General features: G+C 39.3%; 1 protein-coding gene across 2 annotated transcripts in view; it reads right to left on the minus strand.

Annotated features, from left to right (window-relative positions):
* Window positions 1–2,361: 2,361 nt before the first annotated feature.
* The window catches only part of fbxl16 (F-box and leucine-rich repeat protein 16), a 41,623-nt gene continuing 24,491 nt past the window's right edge, over window positions 2,362–19,493 (minus strand). For both annotated transcript variants that reach the window (XM_044332392.1, XM_044332391.1), the window contains exons 3-7: window positions 16,896–17,138; window positions 15,395–15,660; window positions 7,759–7,843; window positions 6,281–6,344; window positions 2,362–4,957 (exon numbers count right to left, since the gene is read on the minus strand). In XM_044332392.1, coding sequence (XP_044188327.1) covers window positions 4,809–4,957; window positions 6,281–6,344; window positions 7,759–7,843; window positions 15,395–15,660; window positions 16,896–17,138 — 807 coding nt within the window. In that variant the 3' untranslated portion in view covers window positions 2,362–4,808. The remainder of the gene's footprint in view (window positions 4,958–6,280; window positions 6,345–7,758; window positions 7,844–15,394; window positions 15,661–16,895; window positions 17,139–19,493) is intronic.

A 19,493-nucleotide genomic window follows, 5' to 3' on the forward strand; every position in this document is an offset into this window, starting at 1 on the left:
CAAACATAGCTTAACCATGTCATGTGATATGCTACTTTACCAGCAAATATTACTGGGACCGCTAGTGAAAATTACAGATGAACATTTAATATACAGGAATTCACATTGTAGACACTACCACTGACTATCCCTGTAACAAACTGGCCACAATTCCACACACTGACCATATACTAGGTTTTGACCTAGTCTTGTTCATGTGGTGTTTGTTCATTACACTTTATTTCTTAAGAGCTGCAGGAAACTAATAATACACATCTGTCCACATCAATCCTTCTTTGCATGATTTCACCTTGCCATTGAAAATGTTGACTTGTGCATGTGTGAGCAGCACAGGTTCACACACGATGAGTTCATTTCCATTGTTACCAGAAATACAAATCATTTTCTGAGCACACATCTGGCTCTGGCAATTGTTAACAGACTTGATGTTGGTATGAGTCAATGGTTTTATAAAATGTTCCAGAGCATCTACTAAAGCACAATCAGTGCAAAGATGGTCTTCAGTCAAAGTAAGATCAGTACAGGCACCAGTGGCCAAAATACACTGAAAATGAAAACACAAATTCTTTCAATTTCAACATTATCAGTAAACTGTCAGAATTTATTTTACTGCTTACTTAAAGTTGTGCTGTACAAGGGTTGTAACAAAATGGTGACAGATGTAGACCAAAGACTATAGACAGTAATAGAAGTGACAGGAGTTATTTACCTTAGAAAATGTATCTTAGTTGATGTATGTTAGAGGGTTTGATGTTAGTTGTTTGTAGCTGAGAAATGCATGTCAGAGTTTATGATATGTAAACTTACATTTGAGTCTCTGGAAGCTCATTATAGACAAAACTACAGAAAGAGCACAAAACACATTTCTGTTGATGAGTAATCATGTGAGTCAGAATCTGAGAGTGCAGAAACACGGCTGTTTGTGCTGAAATGTATGTTTTCAGGGCAATTCAGTTGGACTGGACTGGGACCAACTATTCACTTATAAATGAATTACTGACAAGTTTGCAAATATAATATAATATTTAAAATTATTTGATTTTTGCACATGAAAAAAAAAAACATTTCACATGTTCACTGTAAGATAAACAGAGGAAAAAATCATTTAAATTATTTAAATAATAAATAAATAATAATTTTAAATAAATATTTTTTCTAATTGGGCATTTTAATGCAATATTTAGTTCTCCCAAAACAAAACTTTATCAGTTGACCTGGAAAAATGATTAAACTAAAAGAATGAAACTCTTGGTTACAGTTACTAGTAGCAAGTAGCCCCAAGGGGATAGATTGTGATGTTTCCCACAACCACAGTAGTGAACACCTGCCAAGTAAGTGTGGCTTCCACATGGTGGCCTTCATTCATGAGTAAGATGTGGCATAAAAATCAAATTCACTCGAGTGGATAGTTAATAACAAAAATCCTTTAATAAATATAGTGTAATACTTATAATGGGCTGATAATTATAAAAAATACACCAGCGTATATCGGCACACTTGCTGTCCCCAGGTTGTTTTGTTTGAATCATGCCACCATAGAGTTCCAATAAAGTCTTACAACTTTCCCAAGCCAAAGCTTTAGTGAGCACAGAGCTAGTGCTAAAGCTAGCTTGCTGGATCATGCTTAAAACTTGTTTAAATTTGTTTTAGGGCGCTCAATAGTTTTGTCATTAATAAGCTTCCACAGTATTCTCATCTTGCGTAATCAAATCAGAAATCTTGCCCTTTGTCATCTTAGTAGCACAGTGTAAACATTGTTTAGCCATGACAGAGGTAAATCTCAGACATTGAATGCTTTTATGTATACCATACTCTGTATTTTGCTGCCACATTCAAGACAATAACGGTAAATATATCTTGCCAGCACAAAGTAGATTATTTCGTTTAGGGGTCTGAAATGTCAAAAAATAATAAAAAACAAAACAAAACCAGCAATCAGTGCGTAAGCTTATTCAGGCCCAAATTTGAAGCAATGTCTCTTCAATAAATAAATCACGTAAATAAGACACAAATTAATTTAAATAAATAGATAAATAAATAAATATACTTATATACAATGAACAGATGCAGGACAACCTCTAAAATGAGCCTTCTTGAAATAAAAAAGGCAGACCAACTAAAACATGCATGGTCTGCCATGTCTGTACAGTACAGAGTACTGTACAGTTCATTTCAGTGTAGTCAGCGATTAGCTAGAGGCAAGCAGCTACACTTTATGCGCTGCTGCGGATGCATTTGGCACAACCTAATACTGGCTGTCACTGAGCCAATCCTTTCAGTTGGCAGTCAGCACATCTGAGGACACACAAGAGGCAAAAAGTAGCACAGTGGCTCACTGTTGGACTCATCCATCTCCTTTTAATATCAGATGAGAGCTGGAAAAAACATGACTACTGGCTTCAAAATGATTTGTTTTTCTTTTATAACACCAATAACATATTTCCATGTTAAATATATACTTTGGTTTATGGGAAACATTACTATTTTTTCCTCTAACTCAGAGTCAGACACACTTCCAGATGCCTTTTTGTATTCATTTGGCAATACAAAGGCATGTTGAAGGCCAAGCTTAGCCTGGCTTAGCTCAGTTTATGGATGTACATGGGAATCTAAGGTTAAACGTTGAAATAAACCAGATTATCCCTAAATTTAGATTTAGAGGTGGTCTATGCTGCATTAGTCCCCATCAACTTTTTAGGTTACATGTTTAACATTTCAAACTGTTCTCTGTGTTGCAGTGATGGTGTTTCTGTACATTAGTGCTGGATGCACTAGTTTCCTCCCCACTTGCCCAACAAAATGGGACTAAACACATCTTAAAGGCTACTGCAAAACATTGCACACTGCAGAGCGAAAACATATCATTCAACAAGAACTTATGTTAAATCTAACATATCTCATCTGACAAGTCAACACATACAAACATGTGAACAGGTTGAGAAGCTCTTGAAGTTTTGTTTTTCCTCACATTATGCACTCAGGCCATTGGCTGTTTTGCCTTTGAAAAACAATTTGAAGTGTTAGGTTTGATATGAAGTCATTTCTCTCAGTTTGTGGCGATGTTAGGGACATTATACTATCAGTGACAATCGTAATATGCTAATTGCAATTCAAACATTTAGTGTTGTTAGACCAGTCATGGATTGTTGGAGTACTGCATTCATACACTGAGCTAAACTATGCTATCTGCATAGAAACATAATAGATTTATCTGACTCTGGGTTAATAAGAACATTTGAAAATTCACAGAAACTAAAAAATCTTGTATCCTGTGACCCTGGCCCTGACCCTAAATACTGAAATCCCCCAACCTTTCTTTTTATCTTTGAAGTAACCTGACCTCAGCTAAGGGGTTCACACAATGCATTTGCAGCTTCAGAACTACACAAACTAAAATTGATAGACTAACCATCATGTGTTTCTATTATCATTTAAAAGATGAAAAGAAAAGCAAAGTACAGTTTAGCTCCAAAATTAGATGTAGCCCAATTTGGACAAAACTTCCTTAGATCTACCTTGCAAGATTGCTTGCATGAAGCAGCACTCCCTCTGCTAATTGACTGAAGTTATTTATTAGGTTGAGTCCAGAAATAAGTCAGTTTGAGCCCCACAGTTGCCTTGTATGAATTCATGAAACCTTTCTGAGAGAAAAGCTCTCCAGCATCAGAGTCAAATGCTTTCTGCACACTCTGCTTTCCATTTTACATTGTTCATGTTGCACTGCCTCACCAACACATTTCCCCTTTAAAAACACAACATTCACAGTTTACAACAGTTTCTCCTCCAGATCTGTAAATTAAATGTGTATAAAAAAAAATGAAGAGCAGGGAAAAACTGTGAAACAATGAGCCAATCAAGCGTGCAACTCCAACACAAAAAACAAACAATGTAAACAGTTGTTTTTCAAATTTTCTCCCTTTTTTGATTTCTGATAAGACACAGAAATGGAAAAAGGTAGCGGTATCCCAAAAAGAGAGGAACCTGTGAGTCCATGAAACACACTTCACACACAGAGGAAGGGAGAAAAGAGAGAAAGAGAAGTTCCATCCCTGTCATTCACTTCCTGAACTGCATTTTTTTTTGTTCTCTCTGATTCCTGTTTCATCGCCTGGCATATGGTGTCTCTCTATAAACAAGAGAAACTGAACCTTTGATACCCTCTGAGAAAAAGAATAACAGCAGTTATATTACACAGAGTGATGGAAATAGAAACGTCAGTACTCATGGTCTTCAGGACTTAATTTGTTTCACTGACCATATACAGTATGTGTGTGAGTGTGTTTACAGTGTATGAGCACATGTGTGAGTTCCACCATATTAGCTCAAACACAAAAGTCTTTATTTCCCTTTTCCTAATTCCTCAATGCTGCAGCTGGATCTGTGCATGTCACTTCCTTTAGTATCCAATCACTTCAAAAAAATCAACAAAGTCTTCAAAGAAGCTCTCCATAACCTAAACCCTTTTGTTTATTCCAAAAAAGAAACTTGCTGTCAGACAAGACGTCACACCAAGCTTTTCACTCCAGCATCTTCTTAAATGAAACTCAAATGCCATCCCATCATCCTCTGGGTCTGGCATGTACCATCAGCTGCCTTCCTGCCTCTCTGTCTGCCTGTTGGTCAGTCTACTCAATGGGATGTGGAGGAAGACGGGCAGGGTGGGGGGCCAGGTAATGAGGAAGGATGTGGTACAGTAGGAGCAGTTCAGTCTCCTGGCTGGCATTTGAGAAAAGAGTGAGGAAGAGTTAAGAGGAGGAAGGTTGAAGTATGGCGGTCGGTTGGTCAGTCGGCGGGGTGGGTCAGTGGTCTTACTCGATGACCATGCAGTGGGGCAGGTGCTGGGAGTAGTATTTAAAGAGCTCAGCAGTGGCTCCGGGGCAGTTGGTCAGCTCCAGCTCCTCCAGCTCCTGCAGCTGGATGAGGCCTGACAGACCAGTGGTGGTCAGCAGGGGGCAACCTGGATAGACACAGCAGGAGAGACAACATTCAGCTGTGGGTGAAAGCTAAGATTGCTGCTGATGCAGTCAAATGGCCATAAAGTGTATTAGGACTGCAACTAATGATTATTCAAACTACTGATTAGTCTGCTGGTTTATTTCCAATTATTTTCTCAATCAAACAATTTACATTTTATAGACCAAAGATGATAATATATGCCCATCACAATTTCCTAAAACCCAACATGACATCATCAAATGTCTTGGTTTGTCAAACCAACAATCTAAAACCTAAAGATACTCAGACACTCAAAAAAAAGCAGAAAATCCTCACAATTTACTAAAACTGGAGAGTGTTGGCATTTTGCTTGAAAAATGATTTAAATGATTTATTGATTATCAAAATAATTGCAGATTATTTTTTGTTTATTGACTAATTAATTTCAGCTCTTCAGTTGATTCACTTTCTATGAGAATCAAAAACTGCTTATTAGATCATGAGATATCTTGTGTGCAAAGTTGACACAACTGTTCCTGTTGTGACCAGATGTGGTCATCTAGTGCTCCATTTCGAAATAGTGGAGCAGGCACTAGATGGCACTATGGGCTCCAGAAAGAAGCACAGAGGTGAAGTGAAAGGACAGGTTCACAATTTGTGTCTTCAAACAGTCAGGTGCCAAAGAGGACTTTGGCACTAAAAAGACTGTAAAGATATCTACTTGATTTGACGTTTGGACGCTGAAGCTTCATATTAGCTTCAGATAAACATTTAAATACATTTTTACACAGAAGGAGGACTGTGGATTTTGTCCTCCATCACTTCCATTGTAAGTGCATAATGAAGGGATCTTCTAATGGTCAGTATGAACAGAAGGAATGATTACAGCAATGAAAAATGGTGAACCTGTCCTTTAATGTGATCCACTTCAATACAATGTTACATGGTTCAGCTGGTGGGATTCTATGAAGAGTAAATATGTAGGCTTTTATGAACAAAATGCTACTACATTTCCTGAACAGTGGTATCTTTGTTGTTGAGGCCCATGATAGCTTGGCATGAGCAGTGTGAATATAATGAATGAGTTCATTAGATGAATTGCAAGTCACATCAGTTACTGAATCACAAAATAAAATGAAAATCACACACAAATATGTTCTTGCTTCTTTACTTATTGTGTATTTTTAATGTTCTTATCCATGCAAGAACACCAAAGGTTTATGCAGATGTTATAAGACATGTTATAAAACATGTGTCTCAGTGTGGATAGAATACTGATGGTCAGGTCACATTTCAATTAAGAGTAAGGACTTTCTATGGGGAAATATGAGAATACAGATCATACCTGCTAGAGACAGTAGACGAAGGCTCCTCATTCCAAACAAATGCTGCAGTCCAAAATCCTGCACCTGCATGCACGCACACACACACACACACACACACACAAGCATTCCAAATAAAGACCACTGTAGGAGAAATATTAATCATAGGTAGATTGATTTTGATGCTGAAAAGTGAAAGATCAATTGTTTCTATCATGTTTCTATCAATAAATCATTAACACCATTAAAGAGGTATTGTACACTTAAACATGTTTTTTGAGCTGTAGACTGAATTATATGACTGTACTGTCATGAAACACATCAATGCTGGTGTTAATATTGACATTGACACCAAATTTATAAAAATTGGCATTTCATGGGTTGAAAATGGCTCAACATGCCATCTACTGTTTTAAATCAGCCCTGAACCTTGCAAGGCCAATACTGACATAGAGTTGACCGTTTGGGACTTGTCTACATGAAATTTATATTAAAAAAAGAATGTCAATGCTTAATGCCCTACCGGCTACTGCCACCCCCCCCCACACTACACCTTCCTATGGCTACAGCTACAAACTGACACTCCCTCACAGACACACACACAAACCAGAGAGCCTCCACTAGCTCAGCTTCAACAAAGCTACCACACAGAAACTTTCACAACTTTTAAGGACTACCAATGTGCTTCTAGTGGCAGTCAAAGCTCCAGCAGAATCTCTGTGTTTCCAGCATGGACATGCAGAGACTGACAGCAGCTGCTCATAGCTGTTAGCTCTGACTACCAGCTCTACATCTATTCATGCTACACTGAACATTGGTCAGTCGGTGTCCCCTTACCTCCTGTGTCACACACTACATAGCCATGAGGCCACACCCCCTACAGTCTTTGTCCTGTACAGTCCTCTGCTGCATTTTTGAAATATTCTGGGAGGGAGCTTGCAGAATTTGGGTGTGTAGTTACTCTTTAAAGTTGAAGCTACTCCCTTACAAGTTGTCATCTTTAGTTTTCCCATCAAACAAATGCTTGCAGGTTATAAACTCAATTAGCAGACTCTGAACTTGAGTGTTGTAATCTCTCATGGTGAACATCAGATCTGCATTATGTTTAGTCAGTGTGACAGTATTGTTATGAGATAATGTAATGCAGACTTTTCTGTGCTGAAACTGCATTACTTATATGTCTGTTCACTGTAAAACATCACAGGACATAACAGTGAGCTTCATACTTTTTCAGGATTTAGGATTTTCATACTATAGAGAAATGAATAAAAACCAATGGCTACCTGGGATTAAAGAGGAAATTCTACCAAAAATATGTGCCTGAATGCAAGAATGGTCCAACTCCACTCAAAAATGTGTTTCCCTTATTGTTCCCTCAGTTAGATGTTTAAGCTGCACTGTGCAAAATGATGCATGTGCAGCCTATGAGCAGTATTTGTGACATACAATTTGACTCTGCTGTCATGCTTTGTCACATCTTTTTGTATGTGTTTTTTGTTACCTGACAGCACCAGCGCAGATAGAGGCTCCTTAGTGATGACATGGTGGACAAGTATCCCAAGCCAGTGTCTGTGATCCGCACACACCTTAAAGTAGACACAATAAACAACAAGACAATGAGAAACAGTGGTGGAAACAAAGCATTAACATGCTCTGACTCTTAATAGACTGGCATTTATGTACTGTAATTTCTAATTGCATAAATGCTAACATATATGCTAATATCAATATTTACTCAGTGACCAATTTTTATTCTTGTTCCCACAGGTGGATGTTTGAGCTTCAGAATGAAGCAGAATGATGTATGTGCAGAGTTTGACACTTGAAGGTTGTTTTCACATTAATCGCCTGAAAATGGAAAGTTTCTCTGGGCTAATCACGGCCCTGTAATCAACTTACACAAACCTAATGTGGAAACCTGAAGCCTCCAGTGCACACACACTGAGAATGGACTTTACTGTGAAGAAGGAGATATCTTGTGTCCAGCAGTTAAACTTTTGATTTGCATATTCATAGATTCTGGATTTTTAATGAGGGCAAAGGAGGAGATGCCATTCTAATGATTTGCTGAAGCACACGAAATGCTGTTATTTTGATATCAGCAGTCAGATAGATGGAAGAGACCAGCACTCCTTCAGAGGGAGTGTGTGCACAGAAAGCGACAGCTCAACAATCAAATCTTCAACTGAAAGAGCTGTTGTGGATAAATGACACAACAAGATATCAGTAGTGTGGAGATACACCAGTGATTAAACCTATGCACTAAAACAAGCTATGACATTTATCAACATTTATATATAGCTTCTTCAGTCCAATTTGTCATTTGCATTTCCACCCTATCCACCCAGTCTTGTTGCTAAGGAAGGCAACATGAGCAAGTCCACTGTTTTAAGTTGAGCTAAGCAGAAATACCATCTTCATCATTACAGAGATCTCAATGGAACACATCTCACACTGGGATTTATTATCAACCAAGCAAGCCATTAGGCATTCTGGCCCCTCACATGCATTCCTCGATATATATTTGTACATATGTTTTAACTCAGTAGCCATACCAACATGTACCCTGTTTCTGCTGAATAACTGAAGCTAAGCAGGTGTGGGCTTGGCTAGTACTTGGATGGGAGACCTCCTTGGTAAAACTAAGTTGCTGTTTGAAGTGGTGTTGGTGGGCCAGTAGGGGGTAGTCTTGTCTCTGTTCCTGATTAATCCCAATGCCCCACTGTAGGAGATGCTGTCCTTTGCATGAGATGTTAAACCAAGTTCCTGCTACATGACGCACATTTTCATATTTAGACATCACTCCTGGAGTTGGGGGTGTTCCTCAGAGATAAAGCTGAGCTACTGACACAAGCGAAGTGCTCTCAAGGGACTCTCCATAACCTCTTGTTCCCATTCTCCCTTCCACAAAGTAAGGTTGTAAAAAAATAGGCAATAAATGAAAAGTGCAAAGCAATAATCTCCTTTGAAGTTCTCTACATGTTACACGGTGTGCTGTCACTGTGTATAAATAAGTAGAGCAATGCACTTGGTTTTAGCTTGGTAGTCAGTGCAGTTGTCTATGATCCGGGAGACTCGAGTTCAGGACCCAGTGTAGGGACTTCCTTTGTAAGAAAGTTTATTCACTTATTTTATATATATTTTAATATCCTAAAATTAATAGCGTAGTAAAAACAAAAACTGTATAAATAAATATAAATAATTTTGCTGCCACAACAAATAGAGACACAAATACAAATACTGGGCTCTCTGCATATCCCTAATATGTATGAGTGGTAGCTGGTGATTATTTACCTGTACCTACAGGTACTAAGGGCTTCTGCTTACCCACTAGCAATGTTGTTGTCTAACTTGGTGCACTAAGCTTTGTCTGAAGACTGGTTCATTTACTCAACAACTGAGTCAGAAAAGCAAACATTCCATCCATACCAAGGATCCTTCTCACAAAGTACAAGAAAACAAAATGCACCTCAGATTGAAAACTCTGTTTGAGTCATTGCTGTATGAAAATCACAGGTGAGGCAAGGCAACTTTATTTGTATAGCATGTTTCATATACGGAGGCAATTGAAAGTGCTTTAAAGAAAATAGAGAAAAATGAGATAGCATAGTAAGATGAAAAGATTAAAAAGTATAAAAGACATAAAGAAGAATAAAAGTCACTTGCAATTTAGAGTCATAGTACAATTGTTAGAAACAATTAAAGGCAAAGGTGAACATAAAAGTCTTTAACCTGTTTTTAAAAGTAAGACTTGGGTCAGATCTGAGATCTTCTGGAAGTTTATTCCAGCTATGTGTAGCATAATAGCTGAATGTGACTTCACCATGTTTTGTTTTAATCCTAGGAACAGTTAGCAGCCCGGTCCCTAATGACCTAAGACATCTATTGGGTACATAAAATGGAAGCAAGTCAAGAGATGTATTTTGGATCTAAACCATTAAGTGATTTATAGACAAGTAACAGTATTTTTGAATTCAGTTCGATGTTACACCAGTAGCCAATGCAGAGATCTGAGAACTGGTGTAATATGCTCAGCCTTCTTAGTTTTTGTTAGAACTCTAGCAGCAGCACTCTAAATGAACTGTAGCTTCCTAAGTGCTTTTTGGGAAGGTCCGAGCAGAGACTATTACAATAGTCTAACCTACCTTTTCAAGGTCTATTTGGACATGTATCCTCTAATTCTTGCGACATTTTTCAGATAACAATAGGCTGATTTTGTTATTGACTTGATGTGGGTGTTAAAATTTAGATCTGAGTCAATAATGACACCAAGATTTCTGGCTTAATTTCTGGACTTTAAAGAAAGGGAGCGTGTAATTCACAAAGCACCTGCAAAGGGTGAGATTCACAGCAAACTGCACTTCCAAGCATCATGCTGTGCCTGTGCAATTTGCATGTATGGTAATTTCAATGTAAATAAGCCTTGTTGTAAGAACCGTCTAATTCACAAAGACCAGCACTAATTGCCACACGCAGTTAGGGTGATGCTATTAACGTCTTCAGATAGTTGGTGCTTACTGTGCACACAGTCACTCACTCACTCTCTCTCTCTGTCCCTCTCTCTTCAAATCTTCAAGTTTGTGAGGCTTGAACAATATTGAATTGATGTTGAATGATATCAAGGGCGAAATCTTCAGTCAGACATTTGGGGGCATCAACTGAGTAGGCTTGTCTTGGACTGTCAGCCACTTAAAAATAAAAATGTGCTGACAGCTCTGATGGAGCTCAGGATTCATCCATAAGGGCTGCTTTATTAAAAACATTTCCACCATATAGACCTGAATCTGTGTGTAACAGCTGACCTGTGTAGATGTGTAGTAGAACACAGAACATTAATTCCCGTCAGATCCTGACTGATCTGATGTTAATGAAGTTACCGCTGCTAGGTCACGTGCATAGATGTGCACAGCCTCTTTTTTAGTTTGGAGACACTGTGTGATTCTGCAGCCAGCTGTGACACACAGCTAGCTGTGGGCAACAAACAGAACATCAGTAATGATATTTCTGCAAAATCCCGGATACATTCAGTGATACCTAAACAATATTATTGTAAGATTCAGACATTAATCTAACACGTGACCTGCTTGAGTCATATTAATAGCTGTAGCCTATTTTGATGGATATTTTCAGTAGATTATGTTATAGATGTGAAATACTAGAGAAGCAAAAGAAGCAAAATACATTTGTTGGTTTGTGATTGTGGAGAGCTCTGTGTGTGTGCGCACCTCTGCTAATTAAAGACATACATTTGAGGCTTTTGTGCTCTCTGCAGTTTTCATTATGGACCAATCTGTGTGCTGAAATGTGGAGGAAAGCCTGAAACACTGGAAACCACTCTGCTCACTCGAACAAACGTAAAACAAGGGCAGATTGCACTCCACTGCAAAACTTCCTGGGTGTGTTTGCGCCAGCAAATCATTAGCACAAAATCTTCTGTGAATAGGACCCTAAAACGGGGCAGATTGAGGGTGCAAATGCTGTGCAATTCATAGTGCTATTAGTGGGCGCAATCCACTCTTTGTGGATTTGGCCCTTTGTTTTTTTCTTTGTTTAGTTGGAGGAAATGGTGGCATCTAGTAATTGATTTGATCGATGCATAGACCTAGTGAGTCTTTAAGAGAATAGTCACTTGGTAAAAGAGCTTTGTATGTTTGAGTGTTGTCCACATAGTTTTGGTAAGAAATTTTGTTCTTTCACATAATGAGGCCTAGTGGGGGCACATAGAGGTTGAATAAAAGAGGTCCTAGAATTGAATCTTGAGATACCCCACACGTCATGCTAGTTTGCTAAGATATGTAGTTACCAATGGAAAAAAATAGTCCCTTGTTTTTCAGATATAACCTGACTCAATCTGAGACTGTGCTGAAGAGTCCAACCTAGTTTTCCAGTCTGTATAGCAGTTGTATGGTAGATAGTGTCAAAAGCAGCAGTAAGATCCATTAACGCAAGGATTGAAATTTTGCTGGAATCAGTGTTCATGCGAATGTCCTTTAGAACCTTAATAAAACAGTTTTGGTGTTGTGACAGGTTGGAAAACCTGATTGGAATTAATCTAAGATACTATTTGAAGTTAAAACGTTGATAACTTGTTGGTAGACAACTTTTTCAATTATTTTATCTATGAAGAGTAGATTTGATATGGGTCTGTAGTTGCTAATTACAGAATCATCCAGGCTATGCTTCTTAGTAGAGGCTTAGAGAGGAAAAATGCCTGATAGGAGGGAGCTGTTAACTATTTTCAGTAAGTCTATCGCCAAGCAGCTATAAACATTTTTAAGGAAGCTTGCTGGCAGGGTGTCAAGGTAGTATGTTGAAGGCTTAAGATGTTGTATAGTTTCCTGAAGAGTTTTGTAGTCAATGGCATTAAACTCAGTCATGTTTATTGAGTTACTTTTATATGGATATAGTGGTGACACATTTTTGTTTGATGAGGAGCTAGATTATCCCTAAAGAAGGAGGCAAACTCATTGCATTTATCGGCAGATAGTAGTTCAGGAGCTATTTGTGCCGGGAGTTGGTCAGCCTATCAACAGTGGCAAATAGAGTGTGTGCATTATTAATTATTAATTATTAGTTTGTGTTGATGATGTCAGAGAAGAATGACTGTCTAGTACTTTTCAATTCTAGATTGTAGGAATGAAGTCTGTCTTTATAGATGTCATAGTGAATATGGAGCTAAGTTTTTGCCATTTACGCTGAGCTTTCCGGCACTTTTTCTGGATCTTTACATTTGCAGCATTTCTCCATAGTGCTTTTTGCTTACCAGCAGTTGATTTCACCCATACAGGACCACTGACATCAATAACGCTCACAATTTTAGAATTGTGAGAGAGGTCATTAACAGAGGCTGAGGTAAAAGTTGGTGACAGGGAAATAGACAGTACACTAATTTTCACATTCATATATTGTTTTTTAACAGTTTTCAGTTTAAAATGAATGTCAGGAGTAGCAGACAAGTCTCCAAATGACACCTGCCTACACTGAAGTATGTCTGGAAAAATAACAGCTATTCTTGTCCCTTTCTTATAAACCCTGGGAGCATTAATGAAGTTAAAATTCAGGGCTGCTGATTAAGTAAGGACAGTCTCTCTGTAATTCAAATCAAGCCAAGTTTCAGTGAGGAACATGAAATCTAATTTATGCCAAATAATTAGGTCACTGATTAGATAAGATTTATTCGATAGTGATAGTTCCATTAAGAAGTGCCGCTTTAATGGTTTTAGCAACAGACTTTAGGGACACAATGGGCAGCAATTAGACTTGATGTATTTACAGTACGTATTGAATACTGTTTGTTTAGTCAAGCAGTGAGTTAACACTTAAAGCAGTTTGATAGTCAGGATGTTGAGATCATGATTGTGCCATGAACAGTGTTCTTGGCAGTGATGGGGATACAGGTCGAGGGGGAGGTGTAAGGGGACGTGTGGGGTAGAGGAGATGCACAAGGTTTTGGGGGTTGTAGCTGAGGGCTGGCTAGAAATGTTGGAGGCTGTGAATGAAAGTGTGTGTTTTATATGCCGGTGAGTGGAGCTAATGAGTGAGATGGAGAATGTCAGTGGCAGCCAAGAAGAGTTGTTGATGTGTCCAGGTGTGCCGCGGGAATGATTTGTCATGTGCCTGTGGAGATTGAGATAGCATGAAGAATGTTTACAGTTAGGGCATGGATGCCCTGTAGACTGGGGTGAAGGAAAGGGTGAAAAGGACTCACGCTCCTAGAAAAGATTAACATTACCAATTAAAACTAAACTGTGTGAGGAGTATTCTGACTGTAGACATGTGTGGAGACTGAGAAGCCTACTAAAATGCCCTACACCATGAAGAAGAGAGAGGATCGGCCCAGAGATAAAAAAAAAAAAAAATTTGCAGTCCCTGGGTAATTTAAAAAGACTGTTAAAATTGTGCTTTAATACTTTGGACTGTTGATAGGCAGTATTATTATAATCTATATGGATAATAACATATCCGGTGTGAGGATGTTTCCTTAAAAGAGACAGGATCTGTTGGACCATGTCCTAAACCTTCGCACCACGGAAGCAATACATTGTGGCCATTTTTTCCCAATTATGGAATCACCGATCAGTGAAGCAGGAGGAGCAGGAGGAGGGGGCTTGGAGGTCTGAACCGAGGGGATTACAGCAGGACCAGGGGTAAACTACACACAGCCGGATTGTGAAGAGGAGGCATGTGTTTGAGAGCAACGGTCAACAGGAGAGACAGACTGCTTGGACACAGTCATGGAGAGTGGAGGCGGGAACAGGGGGCCATCAGACTCCTGAGATAAAGGGGGGATGCGATGACTGGCGAGTGGGTGGAAGTCCTGCTTGTCCAAGATCTTTTGGTCAGCTGGAGACCTTGAGGTGGATGGGGACAAGAGGGAAGCTTCCCACCATGTTTACCCTTATGGGCAGCAATCCATGGCTCCTTCTGGCTAGGGGTGAAGCTAACCAGGGCTCTTTGCAGTGGCAACATCCATACATGGGACAGTCAAGTCCAGTTCTCTGGCAGTTGTGGTGGTAAGAGCGGGGTACATGGTGATCAAATAATCAAGGATCTGTTCTTCATCTTTGAGCTGGTATAAGATGGATCCCTTCCAACTAGGAGATTTTCTGCATCAGGCAGAGACAGCTGTTGTTACCGGATGGTGAGGTAAGTGGAGGCATGACTTATTGGGTCCGGTGGTGGTTGCTGGGAAAAGAGAAACATCTATGGCCAGTATAAGGAGTCATGACAGGTGTAAATGCTACTGTCTTTGGTGTAGCAGCATTAAGCAGGCAGCAACACAGGGCGAGACTTACCCACGAGGGAAACTTGTACTCACAGAAGGTCCTACTGATAGCTGTGGTTTCCTCCTGGAAGGTGGCATTGGCGGTGAAAGTGTAAAACAGCAGTGATATTGTCTGCTGTCCCAATTAGCTAGCTAGCTCCCATGCTAAAGACAAGCTGGGTTATGCTAACAGCAGATCCATTTGCGGCAGGCTATTCCAACCAGGAGAATTAAAACTTAAGATCTGAATGACCGATAACTAAAATCTTTCACTATGTTAAAACATATGGATAAAACAACCATCGGATCGATCTGACCAGGATCACCCTATTACACACCTTGCAAAACCACAGGATCACAAACACACTCTGACCTGTCCAGCACCAGTTCTTCCAGTTTATGTAGATCACAGGCAATGTACTCCAGGGCCATGTCAGTGATCCGAGGACACCAAGACAAGTCCAGGCTGCGGAGCTTACGCAGGTTCTCAGCCACCAGTTCCACACCATCATCAGTGATCTTGGAGCAGCCAGAGAGGCTGAGGGCGGTCAGGTTGGGGAGGCTGTGCACCATGTTGACTACACCATGATTGGTGATCTCCCAGCAGGAGTGAAGCCGCAGAGTGTGGGTGGTGTAGCCCTGTGGGTGGAGGGTAATTTTAGGTTATTTGATTAAGTAAGTGAATAAAAAGACATCAGTAACAGCTTAATTATTATAAGGATGGCATTGAAAAAAATTATTTCTGGATGGCTGTTTTTGGCCTCTTTTAACTTTTAAATATTCTGCACTTGTGGCACCAGGCAAAGTTGCTAGCTGCCACCTCGTTCTTTTTTTTCCATTTACAAGCCATCAACCTTCAACCTTGCTTTATCAGTTCAGAACATGAATACAGGCTCAATACCAACATCAGAGATCTTCCACCCTCTGCATCTTCATCTAACGTGGACCCTGACAAGTTTAAATACTTACAGGTTGTTGTCAGACCTTTTTAAGCTAAATGTCATTTCTCTCTTGAATCAAACCATCCTATGATCATCACTCAGATTGGAATATGTTCATAAATACATACAATTCTATGTTTTATCCACAAGTGCTTTATGGCCAATCAACATATTATGTTAATTTGGAATTATAGCTCTGTTCATAGTTACTACATCCCCTTTACACACATAGCCTTACAATATAATGCAAGACACACACTACAGCCTTAAAGTCGCATCATTGATGTATAGGCGACTTGGGGCCAGTGGAACACGCTGAGGACACAATATTGACATAGTATCACCTCATAAAGTGCGTATTACAACATAGGGTTTATATTCATCTGATGAATATTCACTCTCCTTTCACTTTTGGTTTGGTCTCCACCAACTCCTGAGAGAAATATCTGACTCTTTAGCTGCTAAATGTTTCACTATGTTCACCAGTTAGTCACTAACTGTGTCTGTATGCCGTGTGGTGCTGGGCAGGTGGTGTACAGTGGGTTTAGCAGAGCATTTTCACTGAAAACAGCTTCATAGATGTGAGCTTAGTTTGCGCCAAAACTAAAAACTGAGCTAAAATAGGCTAAAAGCTCTGTAGAGCTGAGGGGAACTGTGGAGTTGGTGATAATTCTCTGTGAAATTGTTACTATGAGTGTCCCTCATGATTATATTAGTACAACTTTAATTAATAAGAAAATTGTCTACAAGTTAATTTGTTTTGCTTCTACCAAACCAAGTGTTTTGTTTTTAGTGTCCTTTTTATTACTAGGATTATGCTTATTAATAATAGGGATAAGAACATTTACTTTATAAAAAAATACATATATTGTGCGTCAACTCGAGAACAGAACAGTATAGTACCTAGCTGGTTTCCTTATTTTGACATCCTACCTGTTTGGCTGTGAAGTAGGCCATGGCTGTGTCAGTGACGTGGTAGGCCTGCAGGCTCAACTCTGATAGGTTGGGCAGGAGCTGTGAGATAGCAGCGATGGCGTCATCCGCCACATTGATGCAGTCACTGACGCTGAGTGAAGTTAACCGGGCATTCAGACTGGACCACAGGCCGGCCTCCGTGAAGTCATTGCAGCCTGACAGTTCAAGGTGCATCAAGCCTTGCATTTGCTCCAACATGACCTGCAACACAAAAGCCATCAGTCTGAATCACAGGAAAAATGTGGTTGCAGAGAGATAGGCTATAGATAGACAGTACCTGACTAATCAGAAAAGCAGCAGCCTTCTGTTAAACTACAATATTTTATAATGACAGTTGATTTAACACAGGAACTCTATCTAAAGTTAGTGTCCACAGTTGTACAATGTTCTATTCAGCAACTCTAGCTGTATTCACAACCATTTTTTTCCAGCCACTATAATAATTAATTTATAATTTAATTGAGTTGAAATACTCAGAGCAGTATGAGTCAGCATATCTGTGTGTGAACACGCTTGATGTCATATTAATTACAGTGTAAATACCAGCGAAAAGGTGGGTGTATACTGGACACCATGTGCTGTCACTGAGGGCTGGAGCCCAACTTTTGGTCTAGGCAGATCAGAATGAGTGATCGATCTATCTACCTACCAGAACCGACTAGTTACCCACCATTATCTCTAAATCAATTCCAGACTCACAACTCAACCCATGTACAAACAATACCCAGTAGTCACACTTAAAAAATCATGGGCAGTTACTTTGGATTGATACACTTATAGTGGTACAGATGAAAATGTCTTTTTTGTTTGTTTGTTTGTTTGTTTGCATTCTCCTGTTGAATCTGACCAGCAGATTGCCCACATCAATTAAATTTTAACTATATGCATACCCAAACGTTTATATGCATTTTGACCTCTGGGCATTTTTGAATAACAAACCATTTTGGTGAGTACCTGTTGCCAATCTTGTTCAGGACTCTGTTCCAAAGCACTCAGTCATTAACACTGGTGTAGTCACAGAACTGAAATTTAAGCTATCTTGGAGCAGTGTTAGGACCTTAGTCAAAATATGACATGTTCGATGATCTGGTATTTTAAGTCAATAAAGTTGTCCATCTTTTAATTCCTTTCCAAACTTTTTCTGATCCATTTATGTTGGCACTGACTGATTTCTTTTAAAGATGGTTGCCTATGGGTAACATTTTTAGTTTCATCAAGTGTTCATGGTTTATTCCAAAAAGGGCAAACACAGATTTTCAGTGGATGCAAAGTGAGACATTTGCTTTGGAATGCAGCATATCTGTTTGCAGCATTGTTTACCCATATGGTCTTAGTTTCTGGTGTAATTAACTATTTGAACTTTGACTAATTGCTTTGCAGGGGATAATTATTTATTATTTATATAGACTTTTTTGTAGTATTGTCTACATTCACTCTCATGTGGAGGTAATGAAAGGAGTAGGAGGTAATGAAAGGTATGTAATGAAATAATATCAGCTCAATAGTATACACAATAACAAAGTTCATAGCAGCTCAATGTGATTTATTATTATATTTTATTCACAGATTAATTCTGGTTGTTTCTACTTCAGCATCTCCTGAACAGACGTTTCACACTACACACTAAAGGGCATAATCCTTCCCTTTTTTTCATCAATTGCAAAAATGGAAAGTGGAAGCAAATGGAAATAATTCATTAATAAAAACAGAATTTCCATCAGAGAAGAGTGAGAGCTGCTGACTGGTGACTATGACATGATTCTGTTGTTATACTGATGAAAATAGTGCTGTGGATGTACATTATGCTGAATTTAAAAAGTGAGCTGTCATGATTTATAACTTTATTAGTCTTTATTTATTCATTACCCCATGGTGTCCATGGCCTTGGATGTTCTTTGAGATTCTGCCATTATTTGAATATTGGCTTTTATATGAGAATTTACGGAGGGCTACTGAAGTCAGTGCCATCACTAAGTATATGTTGAGCTATAGGACGTGGTTTTACAATCCTGTATTATAATCGGCAATCATTCTTTGAGTGGAGGGTAGAGGTAAACACTTCACTGGGGTCATCAGGTGGGCACCTTCCTTCCTTGGTGTTTTGTTGATAGGCCCACACAGCAACAGAGCTTCAAGAGGATCAGTCGAGTCCGGGTTTCTTCTGTCAATGATTCAGTCCTGTTTATGCGGACTATAAATCATAACCAGCAGCAACAGAATTTCAGGAGGATCAGCTGAGTCCAGGTATCCTTTGTCAATGATTTAGTCCTATTTATGCAGACTATAAATCATAACCAGCTGTTAGGCCTCAACCATAGGGTCAGACAACGGCAGGCCTACATGTAAACTCTGAAGCCTGACCATGAGGCCACCTTTGTCCTGTAACCCCTGAAACAAAAGAGCAGTGCCAAAATGCTGCTCTCACAGACTCCATCTCCCAGCTTGCTTTTACAGTTCACACCTTGGTTTGAAATCTGGGATGCCCCAAACTCATGTCTCTCATTGGCAGAGATGCACCAACACCACCGGGAGTCATGGCAATGCAGTCAATTTACT

Source organism: Thunnus albacares, chromosome 17, assembly GCF_914725855.1.
Source record: "Thunnus albacares chromosome 17, fThuAlb1.1, whole genome shotgun sequence".
In the NCBI taxonomy this organism is placed as follows: Eukaryota; Metazoa; Chordata; class Actinopteri; order Scombriformes; family Scombridae; genus Thunnus; species Thunnus albacares.